We start from the raw sequence: 17,362 nt of genomic DNA, 5'->3' as shown, positions 1-17,362 counted from the left end.
TGATTTGTCTGTTAAATTCTCAGTTATCCAGGTCGTGGTTTGCAAGGAAAGTTAATCTTAGGCAATTGAACCTGCAGACTGGTGTGGATTCAAAGGATTTAACCTGTGGAGTCTTGGTCAGGGTCTTTGATACTACCAGATGCTACCTACTTAGAACTACTAAGGACCAATCGGGAGTTTCAACAACCCTGATAGTGACTAATCAGGAGTATCATCAACCTGACTACGACTCAACAGAGATTAAATCCTGGGAATCCCTTACCGGCTGTCAAACCTGATGAGAGCCTTTCAGACGAGAGGTGAAAAGTCTTCAAACCTTTACTGGCAAGTCCAGTCGCCTAAGATTAACTTTTCTTGGAAACCATGATTTTGCAGTAGCATTCGTTACTATTTGTCTCCCCCTAGTGGCTGTGTTGGGTCAACAGGACACAGGCTGTTGACAGACCTCTTTATGTTCGATGGATGAAGTCATAGATATAAAAGCGTCTGAAGAAGTCTGAGTATAATAAACATCTCTATTGTAATATTGGCTTGATGTGATTTTTCCAGGTGACGTAACTGAGGATACGAGTTCTTTAATAATCTGCAACATTGCGGCACCCAGTGTTGGCAGGAACTGTTTGGTGTCGTTATTAAACAAGTTTTACTTCCAGAAGATGGCGCAGATACTCTACTGAAGTTATTGAGTGGACCTGTGTTTGGAGGCGAAGACGAGTCTCTTAAGGCAGCTGACATCTGAGAACACTGAGCCATCTGGGTTGAATGGATTCAATTTGATAAGATACAAAATAATTATATGATTCTTAATCGTCATGTTTAATATTCAGGCCTTTGGGACCACAGATCAGAGCTTCATGGTGCGTTCAATTGCCTACAAAAACAGTCGAGAAATTAATTAAGTCAATCCAAAGTTAAGGTGTTTCATTAATTAAATGCACAGTTTATTCCAAAAAATTAAGGTATAAAAAAATACTCACAAAATATAAAAATACACATACATACCAATAAAACAGCAGCAGTTTCAGAAGCTGTAAAACTGGGGAATATGGATAATAAGATATATTAATTATTATAATTATAACGTGTAGGCGTGCCAATAAATGTGTGCATCAAATTATGGGGATGTCTATTGAATACATTGAGGTGATCGTGCATCAGATCACTGTCCAGAGTGTCCAGCACTGATCCAAAGACCCGGATGTCAACAGAGGTGAGGCTGTGTCCGTTGTCCAAGCCTCGTGACCCTGACAATCAGCACAGCTAATGAAATTCACATCAATAAAACAGAGAATATAAGAAACTAATAACAACAAACAACAAACAATAAGCCCACCTCTCTCTCCCCCTCACACACACATGCATAATGTAATTAAATGACAGTGACTTCCTTAAAAATGGCTCTTTTCGGCTTGGTTGCTTGTCTTTGTCATGTAATGAAGTGTTTGAGTCGGTCTGTGATGTTTTGGTTGTTGTAAATGAAGCTTCTTCTTCCTGCGCCCTTGGAGGTGGGGAGGTGGGGAGGGGCGAGCACACCCCTACCGCCTGTGTCACACTACTTCAGAACAGAGCCTAGCATTTAGTCATTCTGCATGGAACCTACACACACACACACACACACACACTCTGCCCCAAGTCCACGTACCGTTGTGGATTATCGGATGGTATCTATTTGTTTCCTTTTGGACCCCAGGACCAGGTTTTTGCTTCACTTTTCTAACCTTCGCTGCGCGTTGTTGTGACCACCGGATACTTTTTACGCACAGATATTTAACGCTTCCAGGGACAATGCCTCGGTCTTTCTTAGTCAAGAAGTATTTCGCTAAACAAAAGCCGAACTACAGCGAACTGGAATGCCAGAATGGTGAGTTAAAAACCTCTATTTTCGCAGTTTTGAATGGTGAAAACATCCCTGAATTCGTGCGTAAAAGTAGCTAGCAAACGAGCCGTTTTTCAGTTGAACGTTGTTGTTGCTCGGTTTTTTTTGCTGCTTTCCTGCTTCAACTGCAAATCCAGTTACTCCGCGATCAAGTTGGGGCCCGTTAGATGCACTTTCCCCTCTTTCTGCTCCAGACAGAGCTCCATTCATGTTACAAGTCGTTGAGAATACGTGGGAGGAAACGGCCCATGAAACCTCAGCTTCAGCTTTATGCCAAACAAATGTTGAGCACCACAGGAGTTTATCACCTAAATAAAGACAGATTTCGCAGGTTAAACGTGCTGCGAACTTGTCCTCGGCTCTGTCAAAGTTACATTTAGTCGTTTTAATTGTATTTTGTAGGGGATTTGTGTCTCTAACTGTGTGTTTGAATCATCTGTTTGCTCCTCAGATTTACTGGACAGGTTTCCTTTTGCTGATCTGCCATCGGGGGTCAACAGCTCCACCACCACCTGCTTCACAACAGGCCTTGTGTGGGACCTGAGCATCCTGCCTGCGCTCTACCTGCCCACATCCCACACAGACCCCTCTGCCACCCCGGGCCCCCTGGACCTGAGCTCCCCGTCTAGCTTCAGCAGCAGCGCCAGCAGTAGCGGAGAGGAGGACGAGGGCCGCACGTCGGACCCTCCTAGCCCCGAACCCACGCACACGTACGGCCCTCGCCAGCGGATGAAATGCACGGGTGCCGTCGTCCATAAGAGTCCCCCGGAAGAGGAGGAGGAGGAGAGAGAGGCCCCAGTCACGCCGGCCAGGCCAGCCTTCCTCTGCAAACACTGCCCCAAAGAGTACACCAGCCTAGGGGCTCTGAAGATGCACATCCGCTCACACACCTTGCCGTGTGTGTGCACCACTTGTGGAAAGGCTTTCTCCAGGCCGTGGCTGCTGCGCGGTCACATCCGCACACACACAGGTAAGATCCACGTGTACACCTTGATTCTGTCCTCTAAAGTCACTAGGCAACAGCCCATTTTCAGTGACATCGTTGTGATTGATGAGTTAAGTGAGTGAGGGAGTCAGTGAGATATCGTTATACACCTGTGAGACCAAATCTGCACTAGAGTTGCCATTGTGAGTATTCAGGTCACACCTTCAGTCATCCTTTGGCCAAGAGCTGAATTAAGGGGCCAGGGTTGTCATGGCAATCAGTTTGATGAGCTCATCATTTCAACAGTAGACATTATCACATAGGGAACCCCTCTGCCCATTGATCACTCATTGTGTTTAATGTCTCGGTAACAATGACTGGCTGGGTTCTTATCTTATCATGGCTGCTGGGAAGACAACAGAAAGGGGAAAGAAAGGAGACTCTGCTATCACGAAGGACTTGGTACCTGCAGGAACTAATCTCATTGGGCTCTGATTGAATTATGCTAAATCAGTAAGGCTGTGATCCCTCCAGTCCGCCATGTGATTCTTCATTATCTCCCAAAGGTGTTTTGTGTATCCGCCTGTGTGTTTTTGTGAGGGAGGTGTTAATGGGGGGGGGGCTGCTTTTGTGATGCCGGAGACGCCCGACTGTTGCAGGTCGTTAGCACCGCCTGCCAAAGACTGCAGCTACATCCTGAAAGTGTGAGTGCCGCTGAAGTCACGTGACGTTTCTCTCAACCCCCCTTGTTTTTCCTCCTCCCCCCAGGTGAGCGTCCATTCTCCTGCCCTCATTGTAACCGGGCCTTTGCCGACCGCTCCAACCTACGAGCTCACCTGCAGACCCACGCCGAGGTGAAGAAGTACCAGTGCGGCGTCTGCTCTCGCACCTTCAGCCGCATGTCCCTGCTGCAGAAACACAGCTCCTCAGGGTGCTGCTCCGCCACGGTGTGAAATGGGGAGAGAGAGAGAGAGGAGAGAGAGCGAGAGAAGGGGGGGGGACCCATCCAGACCTCAGGGGCAGTGGCCACAGAAAAGGGGGGTCCGCACAAGCCCAGCCGGCCTTTTGATGACAAGCAAGGCCACGTAAAAGCACGACATGCTTTGAATGACCTGGAAGGAATCGAGCCTCAGTACGGATCTGAACTTGACAAGCGTGCGTAGTCTCTCTGCTCAGGTACGGAGCAGAGTCAACGTTTTTTGGCTGTAGCTCGACGCCGGGCCGGAACCAAAACCCAACCGAGCTACCACGCCGACACTCATTTCATAACAAAAGCCCCGTTGCCGCCACAATTCCAAAGACCAAACATGCAGTGAACTCTCAGGGGGGGTTAAAGGGTGCCGGGTGCTCTCTGTCCCCGTCTCTGTCCCCCGGTGCCGGACGGCTCAGGATCACGGCCCTAGACACAGCTGCTGAGAGGTAGGGGTGCGTGGGCGGGATAAATCTCTCAGCATGCCTCAAAACACACATGGGCACACACACACATACACACACACTCACACTTAAGCAAAAGCACACACAGCTGTCCCTGGTGCGGTGGTGTAGATAGACGAGGTGCTAACAGGTGCTACAGCCGTGACCTTGGCTGGTTGATAGCAGGTGACTTCCACTGCCCTTGGTTGGCTTAAGAAAGGAAGAGAGCGAAGAAGAAAAAAAAAGAGGAAGCGTGTCATCAGTAAAGAATGGCAGCAGTTAGTCTAGATGTCTCAGCGGCGCGGGGACGAGTTTCAACCTTTTATTTTGACTACATCCATCCCTCACTTTAACCTGATGAGTCTCAGAGATAGGAAAAGCTCTCCTGTCTGTTTCCAAAAAGACGCTTCACCCTGCAGACGGGCTGCAGCCGGAGCGCCAGTGTAAAAGCCATATATGCACTCAAGGTTACCACAGTGTTAATACGCCTGCCAAAGCCATCTTGTTTTTTTGTAAGTTGAATTAATTTGTGTGTGTGTTTTGAAATTGTATCACATTTGAAGCCAAAATGTGCCTCTTTATTTCTTTCTCCTTTTTTTTTTTACCTCATTTTGTTGTCGTGGCTGTAAAGTAATTGTTTGCAGTATTAGCAATTAGAAATAAATATCAAAACGTTGCAAATACACCATAAGGCTGGGACCAAAGACTTTCTATCCTTTGATGTTTACACCATAGAGGCGTGGTTGCCTGATGTTGTGTGATGTGATCAAATCCCTTTACGTGGACAATCAATCCAAAGATGAGTTTTTAAACTTTCCTGAACGTTTTTTATGGCAGTGTTTTATAGTGCAATGTCAGATGTGTTGTTTCAACTTTTGTACCAATGCTTGTGTGTTCACTTCTATTTCTTATGTCATAATATGATGAAATTTCATTCAATAAAGTAATTTATGTTTATTAAAAAGGTTCTCTGTCATTTACATTAGAAGAGTTTGGACGCCGGGGGGAAAGAATCTGAGGTTTTTATCACCTTTTGATATGACAAAGGTAAAAAGTACAGTTGATGCTGGTTATAAAAGAGCTGCTTGATCATTAACTCTGCTCAACTGATACACAGTACGTGCTGATAGACCTGCCAGGGATCGGAGCATTGTACAGGTGAACACACTGGGATGGAGGGGAACAACTCAATGCACCTGCTTCCATATTTCACCTGTCGTCAACTTCTCTCTGTCATTGTGCAAACACTGCTGCGTGTGTGTGGGTGGGTGGGTGGGTGTGTACGTGCCTGCAAATGAGCTTATTAAGAGCTTGTGTGTCCTTTCTGTTTCTAATCAAAATCAAGATTTAACATGAAGTCATACGTGCCACTCCAGATACTGAAAGATGCCTGAGGAGGAATTCTCTTGAGCTATATCCATGCTGTCCAAACGTGTGTGTGTGTGTGGGGGTGTGTGTGTGTGAGTGTATAACATTCTCTGCTTCCTCTGCCTAGACAGTGAGTGAGTCAGAGTCTGTCCTGACTGGAGCTGTAAGGTTCCCATGGCTCCTCGCCTGTGCAGCTCTGCTCTCAGTCAGTCAGTCAGTCAGTCAGTGAGTGTGTCGGGTGTAATGGCCGTGCGTGGGCTGAGGCTCAGTCAGGCCGGCGCAGAGTGAGGTAAGCTGTTCCACCAAGCCGTTTTCTTTATTTCCCTCTGAGTCAGGGAAATGTGCTCACGGAGATCCAGCAGCCAGGACGACCACTCGCCGCATGCAGGACTGACTCACTGCACACACTTGGTACACACACACTCTCAAACATCTGCATGCGAACGCTAACCAGGGCAAACATGGACCCAATGTGAGCGTCGATGATTGTGGATGATATGGTCTTTACCCATGTCTGGATGGATAAAGAGCCGCTCAGTCTCAGCTGCTGGAAGTGAACTAAGGACCATTGTGATGATGTCACTTGCTATCATATCCTGAGGGGAGGGTGTTAGCTCTGCAAACAATGACTATTAAAAATAAACCACTGTTAAAACCTTCAATCCGATCAGAATCATACTTTCGTCAAGCTTTTGCTGGAAATCTTTCTTTGTCTCACAGGCTAACTCCACTGACGCTCGATTCTATGTTCACACACATTGGCGCCGCATTCTTTGCTGCATCACAAGTTACTGTGCTTATTCCTGCCTTTTTATAGAGAAATGAAAACACAACATGCTCCCCTACTTGTTCCTCGGGGCGAGCGGAGAGCCTGGATCTGAAATCTGAGATCGTTTTCCTGCTGTGTGCTTTACAGTGCCAGAGCACTCACTGTAATTTACCAAAAGTGGCTGCTATTTATGCCATAAAGCATGTGTTTAACATTCCTGAACCCCACTGTGTTTGTGTATTCCTTGCTCTCCCGCACTCGCACTCTCTTACACTCACTCTCTGCCTGCCTCTACGGCTGTATTTCTATTTATGTGTGTGTGTGTGTGTCTGTGTGTGTGTGTGTGTAAACGGTCCCTACAGAGCTGCAGCCCTCTCCCTCTTCACAGAAGGATCATCTCTCTCCCTCTGAGACAAGGCCGACAGGAAGTGGGAGTTTACATTGGCCCGCTTTACCCAAAAAAAGCCTCAGAGCCCAGAAAGCTGCAGAGCTCAAGTGCTGTTTCTGCTTCTCCCTCTCTCTCTCTCTCTCTCTCTCTCTCTGTGCACTTTGCCACTGCCAACACTACATCCCATCCCCCATCAGCTGTCCCACCCACGGCTGCTCTCTTAGCCAACTTTTCGGGGTGGAGTTGGGTGGCCTTCAGTGCAGCACTAGTTAGGGCTCCGGGAGTGCTCATGGCCTGGGAGACAGGAAGGAGCTGTCAGCATCCCATAAACAGGACTCATCCTGCACTCGTGACATATAAGACCTGGACAAAGCTCTCCCAGGGAAAACACTTCAGACACACACTTCACCTCCAGACGTGTGCAGACTGGGGTTCCTCCTGCTGGCTCGTCTGTGATGTGTGGACATTTTCTGTGTTTGATTAACTGTAACACACACACACACACACACACACAGGATGCTTGTAACACTTGTGACTATCACAAGAGTGTGTAGGGCTTTTACTGACACGTTGCAGTCACTTGATTATCAGCCCTGGACTATCCAAATAAAGCGTGACGCACAGCCCAGTGTTGCAACGAGTGGAACACAACCTCAGCAGTGAGATTGACCTGAGAAGACAGAAAGGACGGAGTCAGGGTGCCGCTTAAGGACGGCATGTCTGAGCTGATCGTCCAAGCCGCAGTGTTGCTCCCCAGCCACATCTCACCTCATACATTACTCCCCTGGTGTCCTCCACTGGGATTAGCACCTCACAATGTCTGTCGCCTTGCTAAAGAGCACATCATTACTCTCTTAACGTTGCTCATAACTTTCCCTGTCTTAAGCTTGGTGGGAGTTGTAGCCCCTTCGGAATCTCTTGTCCAGAGTGTTGACGGGATGTCAATGTGAAAATCCGGAGCTAATTCCCGTCTCCTGAGCGGCGAAGAGGGCAGAGACACGACCGCCGCATCTGGTAAATAAGGAGGCCGACAGCGGTGACACCACAAGTATGCCTAATGATGGATCTGATCGGGCTGTGGAGTTGCCCCAAGGCTGGATTGGAGAAGTGGTTTGGGTGGATGGGTAAGGGGTTGAGGGTAGAGGAGGGGGGTTGGGTTGGTGGTGGTGGGGGAGGGGGTTGCATATTAAAGTGTAATGAATCACACACACAGTCACAGGGTCGCCAGCTATGAATGTGCTCTCTGTTGGTTTTCCTGGAGCCTGGAGTTTACTAACTGATGACGCAGGCTGGAGTTGATCAGAGACATGTGTTGCTGTGGACTGGGTGCCAGTGAGAAGCAGAGCGAGAGAGGGGGAGGGAGGGAGGGAGGGAGGGAGGAGGAGGGGAGGTAGAAGGATGGATGGCGCCTACACTTCCCCCCCTCCCCTCTCTCCCTCCTTCCCTCACTCACTCTCTCCTTCGCTCTCGCTCTTTCTCACTCCCTTGCTCTCCTTCTGGGCATTGCCTCACACAGGGGCTGATGGGATTGGAGAGGACTGGGGAGGAGATGGAGGAAAAAAATAAACCCCAGCTTCTGCCCTGGGACAGGAAACAAGAGATTCTCAGAGAGTATCCTGACCCAGCCTTCCTTAATTATCTGTACTCCCAAAATTCTTGTGTGGCATCTTGAGCTTGCTGGGGGAGCAGCAGAGTTCCTGCAACCAAAACAGGATCCTGTCCCGGTCGCAAGTAGAGACCGAAAACATGAGGCGACCTTAATTACACCATTGAGTTTTAACCCCAAAATACAGTAGAAGCAAAGCATCCTGGGTGTGCCGGCGCTTGAGAGGCTCCTCCACCTGTCAGGGGGAAGAAGGATCACCTGCTTTGCCATGCCATAGTGGAATGCACCTGAGCATATTTTCCCATACAAGGTGCAGGAGGACGTTAAGAGCTTTGCCGGGAGGCTTTGACAGATTATTATGAAAGAGGTAATGTAGATTCTGTCCTCCTGTCAGGACACGTCAGGGTGTTTAAGTGTGTAAACAGCATCAGGTGGTGTGGGAAACAGACTGGTTGGGATCCTCCTCGTTTGTGCATCGGTGTTCCAGATTGTGATTCGCTGAAAATTCAGAATGCAGTGTGAAAGAGGACAAGGACAAGCTGGATCATGCTGTGGCAAAGTGTGTCACACGCTAACAGGAAGAGCAGTGCTCACTGACACATGAAACGCAGGAAAGTGCCGTTATACTGCACCTTCACATGAGCAGTGTGAGAGACAGGACATGCACATAAGCATGCACAGACACACACACACATATACCCAATACTGGATTAATGAGAGCAATCTGACAAACAGGTGTGTGTGTTTGCTGCAGGAATCAGAGGTGACAAAACCGTCCCATTTGTCCCTAAGGACATCATGGACATTAGAGAATAGGAGCTGACAGATGTCACACTCGCTCCTACGGGGAAAGAGTTCACGAGTAAGAGACAGAATGTGATGTTGTGATTTCAGAGGATGAAACTAATTGTTCTACTGTGTCACAATATTCTTTTCAAACGTGAAATCCTCTCCTGGCGCCGCATGAAAGAACCATGAAAGGGCAAAGACGGTGCCCGAGGAACAAATGCACGCCATCAAAACACACACACACACACACACACACAAAAGTAAACTAGCGCAAACACACGCAAAGCCTCCACACACTCACATGCGCAGCACATAGAGCACAACAGCTGTCACATTGTCATTAATTACCACACACACTGTCACTATATCACTAACATCCTCAGACGCAAACACACAGATGTAGGAAGGAGGAGTGTCCTGTGTGTGTGTGTGTTTGTGTGTGTGTGCGTGTGTGTGTGTGTGTGTGTGTGGGAGGCCTGAGCAGCAGCTGGTTATGATGGAAAACACCCGGCACTCCCACTGACACCCCACAGGCTGTCCTTGTCACCGTGACACGCTGGGCACCGCCGAGTCCCCAAAGGCTTCAAGGCCTCAGACCTGCAGGAGACCAATCGATTCATCTGCGGTTTGGCTTTCCACGCAACTCAGAGGTTCCAGATGATCCCGCACAGTCAATTCTCAAACAATAGACGTACACATGCATGTCAGCAAGCAATCGTTGCAATCGTGCGCACACACACACACACACACGCGTGCGCAGTCTTGCACATGTTGAAGCCATTATCCTGTTGCTTGTTAAGTCATTACTCTGTAGCTTGTTATTTTCTCAAGCAAGAGAAAGCAATCTATCCACAAAGGAGTGCTGAGAGATTTGCCACCCGACTGAGCCTTGGGATATGGGAAGTTACCCTGAAATTTGAGGAATGTGGTGAGGCTTGAAACCTAAGGAACCTAAAGTGAAAAAAACCTCATCTTCTGGAACACCAAAGCTTATTCCCCCCTCGTCTCCCAGGTCGCAACTGCAGCCAGAGAGTCTCCGATACGTCCAAATGGGAGTATGAGAGACGGGACTGATGACAGTGCAGAATAGTCGGGCTCCACCAATGGGACGCGGAGGAACTGACATAGTCGGAGAGAGCTTTGACATATTCACGGTGGATCTCAGACATCTGGTTTCCATTTCCCTCCTCTCCCAAGACAGTGAGTGCTGGCAGCGGGGCGTTTCAATGAAATCGTCTATTTAACTTCCTGTTCTATCAGTTTAGCATAAGTGTCTCTCCGCCGCAAAAAGTAAATGAGAACTACGCTCCGCACATACGCAGGGATTAAACCGATCTCTGCTGTTTGCCTTTCATTTTTTCCGCCCCCTAAAAATCCTGCAGGCTGGCCTCTAAACTCCCGACACCACCCTTTAAGGTTTATGAGCGGGGACGCCATTTTCACAGCATCCTCCCTTCTTCTCTCCGCGCCAGCCAAACCTGCGAGCCAGCACTCTCACCACACCGCTAATGAGCGACACATGCCCCCTAGAACGACCGCTGACACCTAAGATCAAAGCCCTGGAAGAGGAGTGGACCCGTTTAAAAACCCCGGACCCAACCCCCTTCGTCCCCTGCACCCCTGCCCCCGTCCACCCCCCTCTTTGACACCCATGCGAGATGTCTGAGGGCAGCCAAATGGGGAAGCACCTGTCCGGCGTCGCGGCCCTCCAGTGACGCCTCGCTGTCCTCTGCCTTTATTCACAGGCATCGGTGTCGGGGTGAGCCAATGTGTATTCCAGCTGTGGGTGATAGGAGGTCAGATAACGACATCCAGCCATGTTTGCACGTCACCGGGGGAAAAAAAGGAAGTGAAGGGGACACGGAGCGAAGACGTGGCGATATACATCAACACTGGCACAATAAAAGTATTCATCTGCACCGAGGCAGTGGGCGGACAGATTAAGAGAGGAAATGAAATTATGGAGGCCTGATTAAAAAGTCTGGAGCAACACGGAATCTCTCGCCCCGTCCTTCCTTTTCATTACGCTTTAAATCATTTCACCTCATCAATCTGGGCTGAAATATTGTCTCAGTGCTGAAAAGAACAGATCAGGAGAAGGAGAAGAAGGAGGAGGAGGAGGAGGAGGAGGTGGAGGAGGAGGAGGAGGGGGCGGACCAGGGCAAAGGCAGGAAATCCCAGTGCAGCATGAACTATTTTCCTCCATAGTTCCACCAGAGCAGCTCTTTGTACCAGACCCCCACCCCCTCCACCGGGCCCCCGTCTCTGACAACCATACACCACCACCAAGAAGGGAAAAAAAGACAATCCAAACCTCTGTCTCACACACACACACACACGTACACCGTGTACAAACCACAGCGGTTCACACATGGGCCGTTACTCAGCAGCGATGGGAGCTGTGGAGTTTGGATCAAACACTTTGGGGTTCCCCACCATCTTGGTCCAAAGTCCCACTGTGGTTAGGCTATAGACAGAGAGGCACCTTACTTTACACACAGCCCCCCCAAACGCCAAAAGACTCCAGTTTACAAAGAAAATGGACAGTGATCACACACACACACACACGCGCACACGCACACACACACACACGCCTCCAATCCTGTTTGTCAAATTCAGTGCAGGAGGAATATGATCTGTGGCAAATTGAATCTTTTCTCGCTCTCCGTCTCGTCCACCTCGTCAAACATTCCACGGCAACAAACTCTCAATACACTCTCTCACACACACACACACACACACACACACACACAGTATCACTTGATGGCGGAGGACACACATGCTCTTCATGTGACTCCAATGACGAGACGCGGCCCCGCAGAGGCAAAACAGCAGCGTGACTCCATTTTGTACGAGAACAAATTCCGTATCATTAAGGGTCCAACGTTAAGAGGAATGAGAGCAATTGAGGTCAGTGACACTCTTGAGGAACCGGCAAAGCAACGGGCCAATATGAAAGTTTCACTCCCTGCCAGAGCTCGACGCGATGAATGCGTGTTTCCATATTGCAACATCGAATCCAGACACAGTGCTAATTTGTTACAGAGCAGGAACTCGGCCTGTGATTGACTTGGATTTATTTCATGCGGCGGTGAGTGAGACCCCATGCAGAGCTGTGAGAGGAGAGGCCTCCGGCAAAAAAAAAGCCCCGAGCTTGCTTTTTCAGAGAGGAACTCAGTGCTGCAGAGACGGCAAGTGTGAGTATGGTGGGTGGGAGTAAGGCAAGGCACCTTGCAACAGCTGGTCTGAATTATCCGTGGGGTCGGGGGGGTAGTCGGCTAAGGGAGGTGGAGGGGAGGCGTGGAGACTCCTGGCGCCAGGATCGGGCCAGCAGGTCAGGGAGGATGACGATTACCAAAATACTAGCAGGCAGCCATAGCCCAAGAGAGAGGGGGGAGGGGGAGGGGAGAGGAGGGGGGGGGGGGGGTGTTCCTGGCTCATACCGCCGCTCGTACAGCTACAGGATGGGCAGGCAAGTGGACGACTGTGGGAGGTGTGTGTGTGTGTGTGTGTGTGTGTTTGTGTGTGAAAGAGAGAGGGACGCTCCTACTTCCACTTCCTATGCGATAGCCCCTTCCTGTCCACGAAAAACAGTGACCCCATTTACAATGAGTGTTAGGTGGAATGACCTTTACCTCATCAGTGAAAATAACCAGTGTGACACGGGTTTGTATGAGCACAACACAAACTGTATGAACAAGCAAACTCCCATTAGAAACATTTATATAAGACATCGCTCCTGTCTAAGTGTCAGTAGACGCAGCTGCTTGCAAGGTGCAGTTTGCTCTTTGCATTCTTGCATCGAGACTGGACGGACTTCAGCGAACCAACATAAAGCTGTGACGTTATTGGTGACATGTAGTAGTTTAGCGCCCCCTGCTGATAAAGGCGCAGTACAGGACTGCAGATGTTGCCAAGTGGTATTCAAAATGTCACGATTTTAAGGGTTTTACATCTAAACTATGTAACTTACATCGTTTACTGTAAGTTTCAGCCTTCTGGAGACATTTTCTTTGGGTACTATATTTCCTAACAATGGCCTGTATGTAAACCTCCACATTCTCTCAGCTACTTTATATTAGAAATCACAGACGTTTCCGGGCGAAATGTCATAGGAAAAATCTTTCTGAGGCCACAGTGAACTGATTTGTATCTAACTAAATCTATAACTACGTGTAAAGTAGCATTTAGAGGCTTTTTATTCAGGTTTAGCACAGGGTTACAGACCTGGTGCGTGAATACACACAGAAGTGAATTTCCTGTTCCCTCGGTGGGTGACAGAGGTCAATGGCACCACCTTGTGGAATTAACATATAATACAGTTTCAGTTGTGCAGAGAGCACACGCTGACACAAGCAGTGCCATAATAGTTATTGGAAAGTACATTTACACATTAAGTCTTTTTAAACAAATGTCTGTCTGAAACATGCATACCAGAAACTCATCTGTTACGATGGCAACCAGACCCCATACAGGAGAACACAAGAGAAGGAAGAGGCTTCATTCAAAGCTCAGCCTACTCTGGTCTCGACATCTCCAGCAGATGGCGCACTGCCAGCACACACAGAAGAAACGGATCACGGCACTTCTTTCTGCTGTGGAATTATTCAAAATGAAGATTCAAAATACGATTACTTTATTCAAATTTGATTCACCACAGCTGTCAGATTTCTGTGTCAGGGCCTCACAGGTCTGACATGCTGACATGAGACCTGAGGATTATTTAAGTATTTTTCAATGTTTATTTTCATTCAGTTTTTGTATGTGTTACATTTTTGTAAGCGTTTTACTTCTGTCTTCATGTATTTTACCTGTAGCTTGTCCAATGATTGCCAACTTGTCAGGATGGCCGAGCGGTCTAAGGCGCCAGACTCAAGGTTCATACCTTCCTATCATGAGGGACTTCTGGTCTCCGAATGGAGGCGTGGGTTCAAATCCCACTCCTGACATAATTTTCAGCAATTTCCCTCAGGATAAACAAGACCTCGTCTTAATGTTTCCTGTTCTTTCCATTGAATAACCAAGGGAACCATGTAAAAATGTCAATGTACTCGTGTAAAAGTAAACTTGTTTCAATCTATAATTCATTCTTCATCCTGAATACTGCATCACTTCCCCTCATGGGTTTAGAGATTTGATGATAATTAAATCCCTACATTTCCTTCCATAGATGATTAAAACAATTGCAGATTTTGGTTTGGGAAAATGTCACATGGAGATTTTGGAGCAATTTGCTTCATATTTACAATCTTGTGAACAAGCGATCAGGTAACTTGACATAAATGGTGACGGCATTGGCATGGGTCACGTTCTGATGTCTCTCTCTCTCTCACTCAGCTTCAGGACACAGGTGCCACTGGATCCAACTTGTGATGTTCACACTATTCTGATACTACCACTTAGGAGATGATAACAGATTACTAACGCACAGTCATATTGCACGTTAAATGCAGTGTGAAAGAAGAGGAGAATTGAGACACACACACGGTGCCAGCTGTCCAAGTGTCTGGCCTGTAGCCAGGAAGTAGCACTTCTCAGGATGCCAAGCTGATCCTTCTGTTACGTCTCAGAGCGTGAGGCCTGAAGGAGCAGGGCTTTCCCTCAGGACTCTCTTCACCTGCTCCAACTTCTTGGTGCTCAACATCCTGGGGGCCCACATAGCTCAGACTAGCTGTTAAATGTTGGCAGGATCTCTCAAAGGCTTGGAGACCAAAGTAGGTGGGACTGAGCTGAGATGAGAACACGAGCTAAGTACCACATCGCTGATTTTACAGTGGAGTGTGAAGTGTAAAGTAAAGCTGCATAGTGTGCAAACAGGCGCCGTGGCAATTCTGTGAAACTGTTGGAACAAGTGTCTTAGCTGACACTGAATCACATGCATGCCCATGACACACACACACACACACACACACACACACAGGTGTGCCAGCACACACAGAAGAAACGGATCACGGCACTTCTTTCTGCTGTGAAATTATTCAAAATGAAGATTCAAAATATGATTACTTTATTCAAATTTGATTCACCACAGCTGTCAGATTTCTGTGTCAGGGCCTCACAGGTCTGACATGCTGACATGAGACCTGAGGATTATTTAAGTATTTTTCAATGTTTATTTTCATTCAGTTTTTGTATGTGTTACATTTTTGTAAGCGTTTTACTTCTGTCTTCATGTATTTTACCTGTAGCTTGTCCAATGATTGCCAACTTGTCAGGATGGCCGAGCGGTCTAAGGCGCCAGACTCAAGGTTCATACCTTCCTATCATGAGGGACTTCTGGTCTCCGAATGGAGGCGTGGGTTCAAATCCCACTCCTGACATAATTTTCAGCAATTTCCCTCAGGATAAACAAGACCTCGTCTTAATGTTTCCTGTTCTTTCCATTGAATAACCAAGGGAACCATGTAAAAATGTCAATGTACTCGTGTAAAAGTAAACTTGTTTGGATCACACACACACACACACACACACACACACACACACACACAGGTGTGTTATATTGGCTGATCAGACCTCTCAGGACTTTGTGGGGGTGCACACATATCACTAATTCTTCTTTCTTTCAGTATTAAAAATGTGTTCATTGAGTTTCAGACAGAAAGACCAGACTTACATATAAACATACAAAGCCTTCTTAAAGTTTCTTGAGAAGCTCAGATTTTATATTCTCTCACCTTTTAGCTCGGCTAGAGGACGTCATGAACTTTTGTGTTAGGTTTGTCACTGCAGGTAACGTGCAGACGAGACATCACAGCTTTTAAAAACATCTACTGTGACTCGATGGAAAGATGAGAGAAAGAATGAACTATACAGAAAATGTGCCAACTTAATTCTAAGCCATCAGATAAATAAACTACATTACACACAACATATGCTACATTTGTTCATATTGTGTGTTTTGTGTATATGAGTGTATACCGTGCATTCAGTGTGTTGGTGCACTATGTGTACATATGTGTGTACGGATGTCCTTCAGAGTAACATGGGTGTTAAAAATACACCAATGATGTTTAAATGCATATTCATTGATCCCAAACATTCTTGCATCGATGATCTTTTATGAAGTCATATGTTGTAGTAAGGAGCAACAGTTGTGCTTATGTGTTAATATTTAGTTTCATGACATAACCACTTTCCCGATCACCTCCCCATCCCCTTCAGACCAGCTGACCTTAACCTTGAACGTCCAGCGTCTGCTCGCTATAATATACGCTGGCAACTAACTGAACCATTGTGTCGCCACACTGCTGAACTAATTGAACAAACTATTTGCTGGCGTAACACATGCACTGCCAGTCAGCCGCTTGTGTGTCTGTGTTTGAGCAGTTGCCACGGGCGACAGGTGCCGCTGTCTTCTGCGGCTATGATGCTGACATTGGCGGTGGCTGTCAGTGTTTGTGTGTGTACATGTCGGTGCGTGCGAATGCGTGAATGCAGGCACACGTGTGTGTATAAAGGAAATATACGAGCGCTTGGAGCCTGTGTAAACTGTGAAAGAGCCCCCACGCGGCTCGCTGACATGCTTCTCATTGTGACAGCAGCTCTGTCTAAACAGCAATTACGGTCAGAGGCCGCACACAACCACCTGCATCCCCGGACGTCAGACCCCCGGACCCCCAACGGGACTGACAGTAAATTAGGTGAAGCTATGTCCACCCTGACAGTGAGATGCTGTAGGTCACTAAATGAAGGTCTTTCAAAGCAGCCACACTGGCTTCCCGTCCAAGTCTATTTAAAGTTAAGCAGAGCAACTGAAGTCACGGACTGCTCTTTAGAACGCTTGATTTCGCTGGAACCTTAATACTCACACACACCGGCTCGAAATCGTAGAGGAGAGTCGGCTTAAAGCTAATGTGTATAGTTACAGATTCCCCTTTAGTTTCAATGTGACATCGGTTCCATGCTGCTAACAGACAAGACATGGAAACATCCACCAGTGTGACTGAAACACGCCCGTTTGGTTGTACTGTGTGTACATCAGGTCGTTGCTCCCTGTGAAGATTTAAAGCATGAATTTACTTCCGTTTTTTATCACTTCAAGGTGAATCGTTTGATGATCTTTTGTTTTGTTTACTCTCCTTCACGTTCCACTCTGTCATTACACAACACTTAATTATTGAATCTCTTTATTGGTCATGGCTGTTTAGAGGAGCCTTCCACCCTCTGAGTGATGTGTCGAAGTGTTCGTGCAGCCTTGTTAACCCCTTACTGCTGGTTTAATGGGCAGG

At 47.5% G+C, this 17,362-nt stretch overlaps 1 protein-coding gene and 2 non-coding genes across 3 annotated transcripts; all 3 read left to right on the top strand.

Moving 5' to 3' along the window:
• Window positions 1-1,577: 1,577 nt before the first annotated feature.
• On the top strand, window positions 1,578-5,170 carry snai1a (snail family zinc finger 1a). Its single transcript, XM_076141447.1, has 3 exons — window positions 1,578-1,861; window positions 2,328-2,846; window positions 3,570-5,170. Exons 1-3 carry the CDS (start codon window positions 1,786-1,788, stop codon window positions 3,752-3,754), a joined length of 780 nt encoding a protein of 259 aa, XP_075997562.1. The 5' UTR covers window positions 1,578-1,785; the 3' UTR covers window positions 3,755-5,170.
• An 8,803-nt stretch (window positions 5,171-13,973) lies between these two features.
• On the top strand, window positions 13,974-14,083 carry trnal-caa (transfer RNA leucine (anticodon CAA)). Its single transcript has 2 exons — window positions 13,974-14,011; window positions 14,038-14,083. It is a non-coding gene; the product is annotated as a tRNA-Leu (tRNA).
• A 1,261-nt stretch (window positions 14,084-15,344) lies between these two features.
• trnal-caa (transfer RNA leucine (anticodon CAA)) lies at window positions 15,345-15,454 on the top strand. Its single transcript has 2 exons — window positions 15,345-15,382; window positions 15,409-15,454. It is a non-coding gene; the product is annotated as a tRNA-Leu (tRNA).
• Window positions 15,455-17,362: the final 1,908 nt, after the last annotated feature.

Source organism: Genypterus blacodes, unplaced genomic scaffold, assembly GCF_046128005.1.
Source record: "Genypterus blacodes isolate CSIRO-AG114 ecotype Tasmania unplaced genomic scaffold, CSIRO-AGI_Gbla_v1 ptg000017l_1, whole genome shotgun sequence".
NCBI lineage: Eukaryota > Metazoa > Chordata > Actinopteri > Ophidiiformes > Ophidiidae > Genypterus > Genypterus blacodes.
This window is presented reverse-complemented; position numbering and strand designations above follow the sequence as displayed.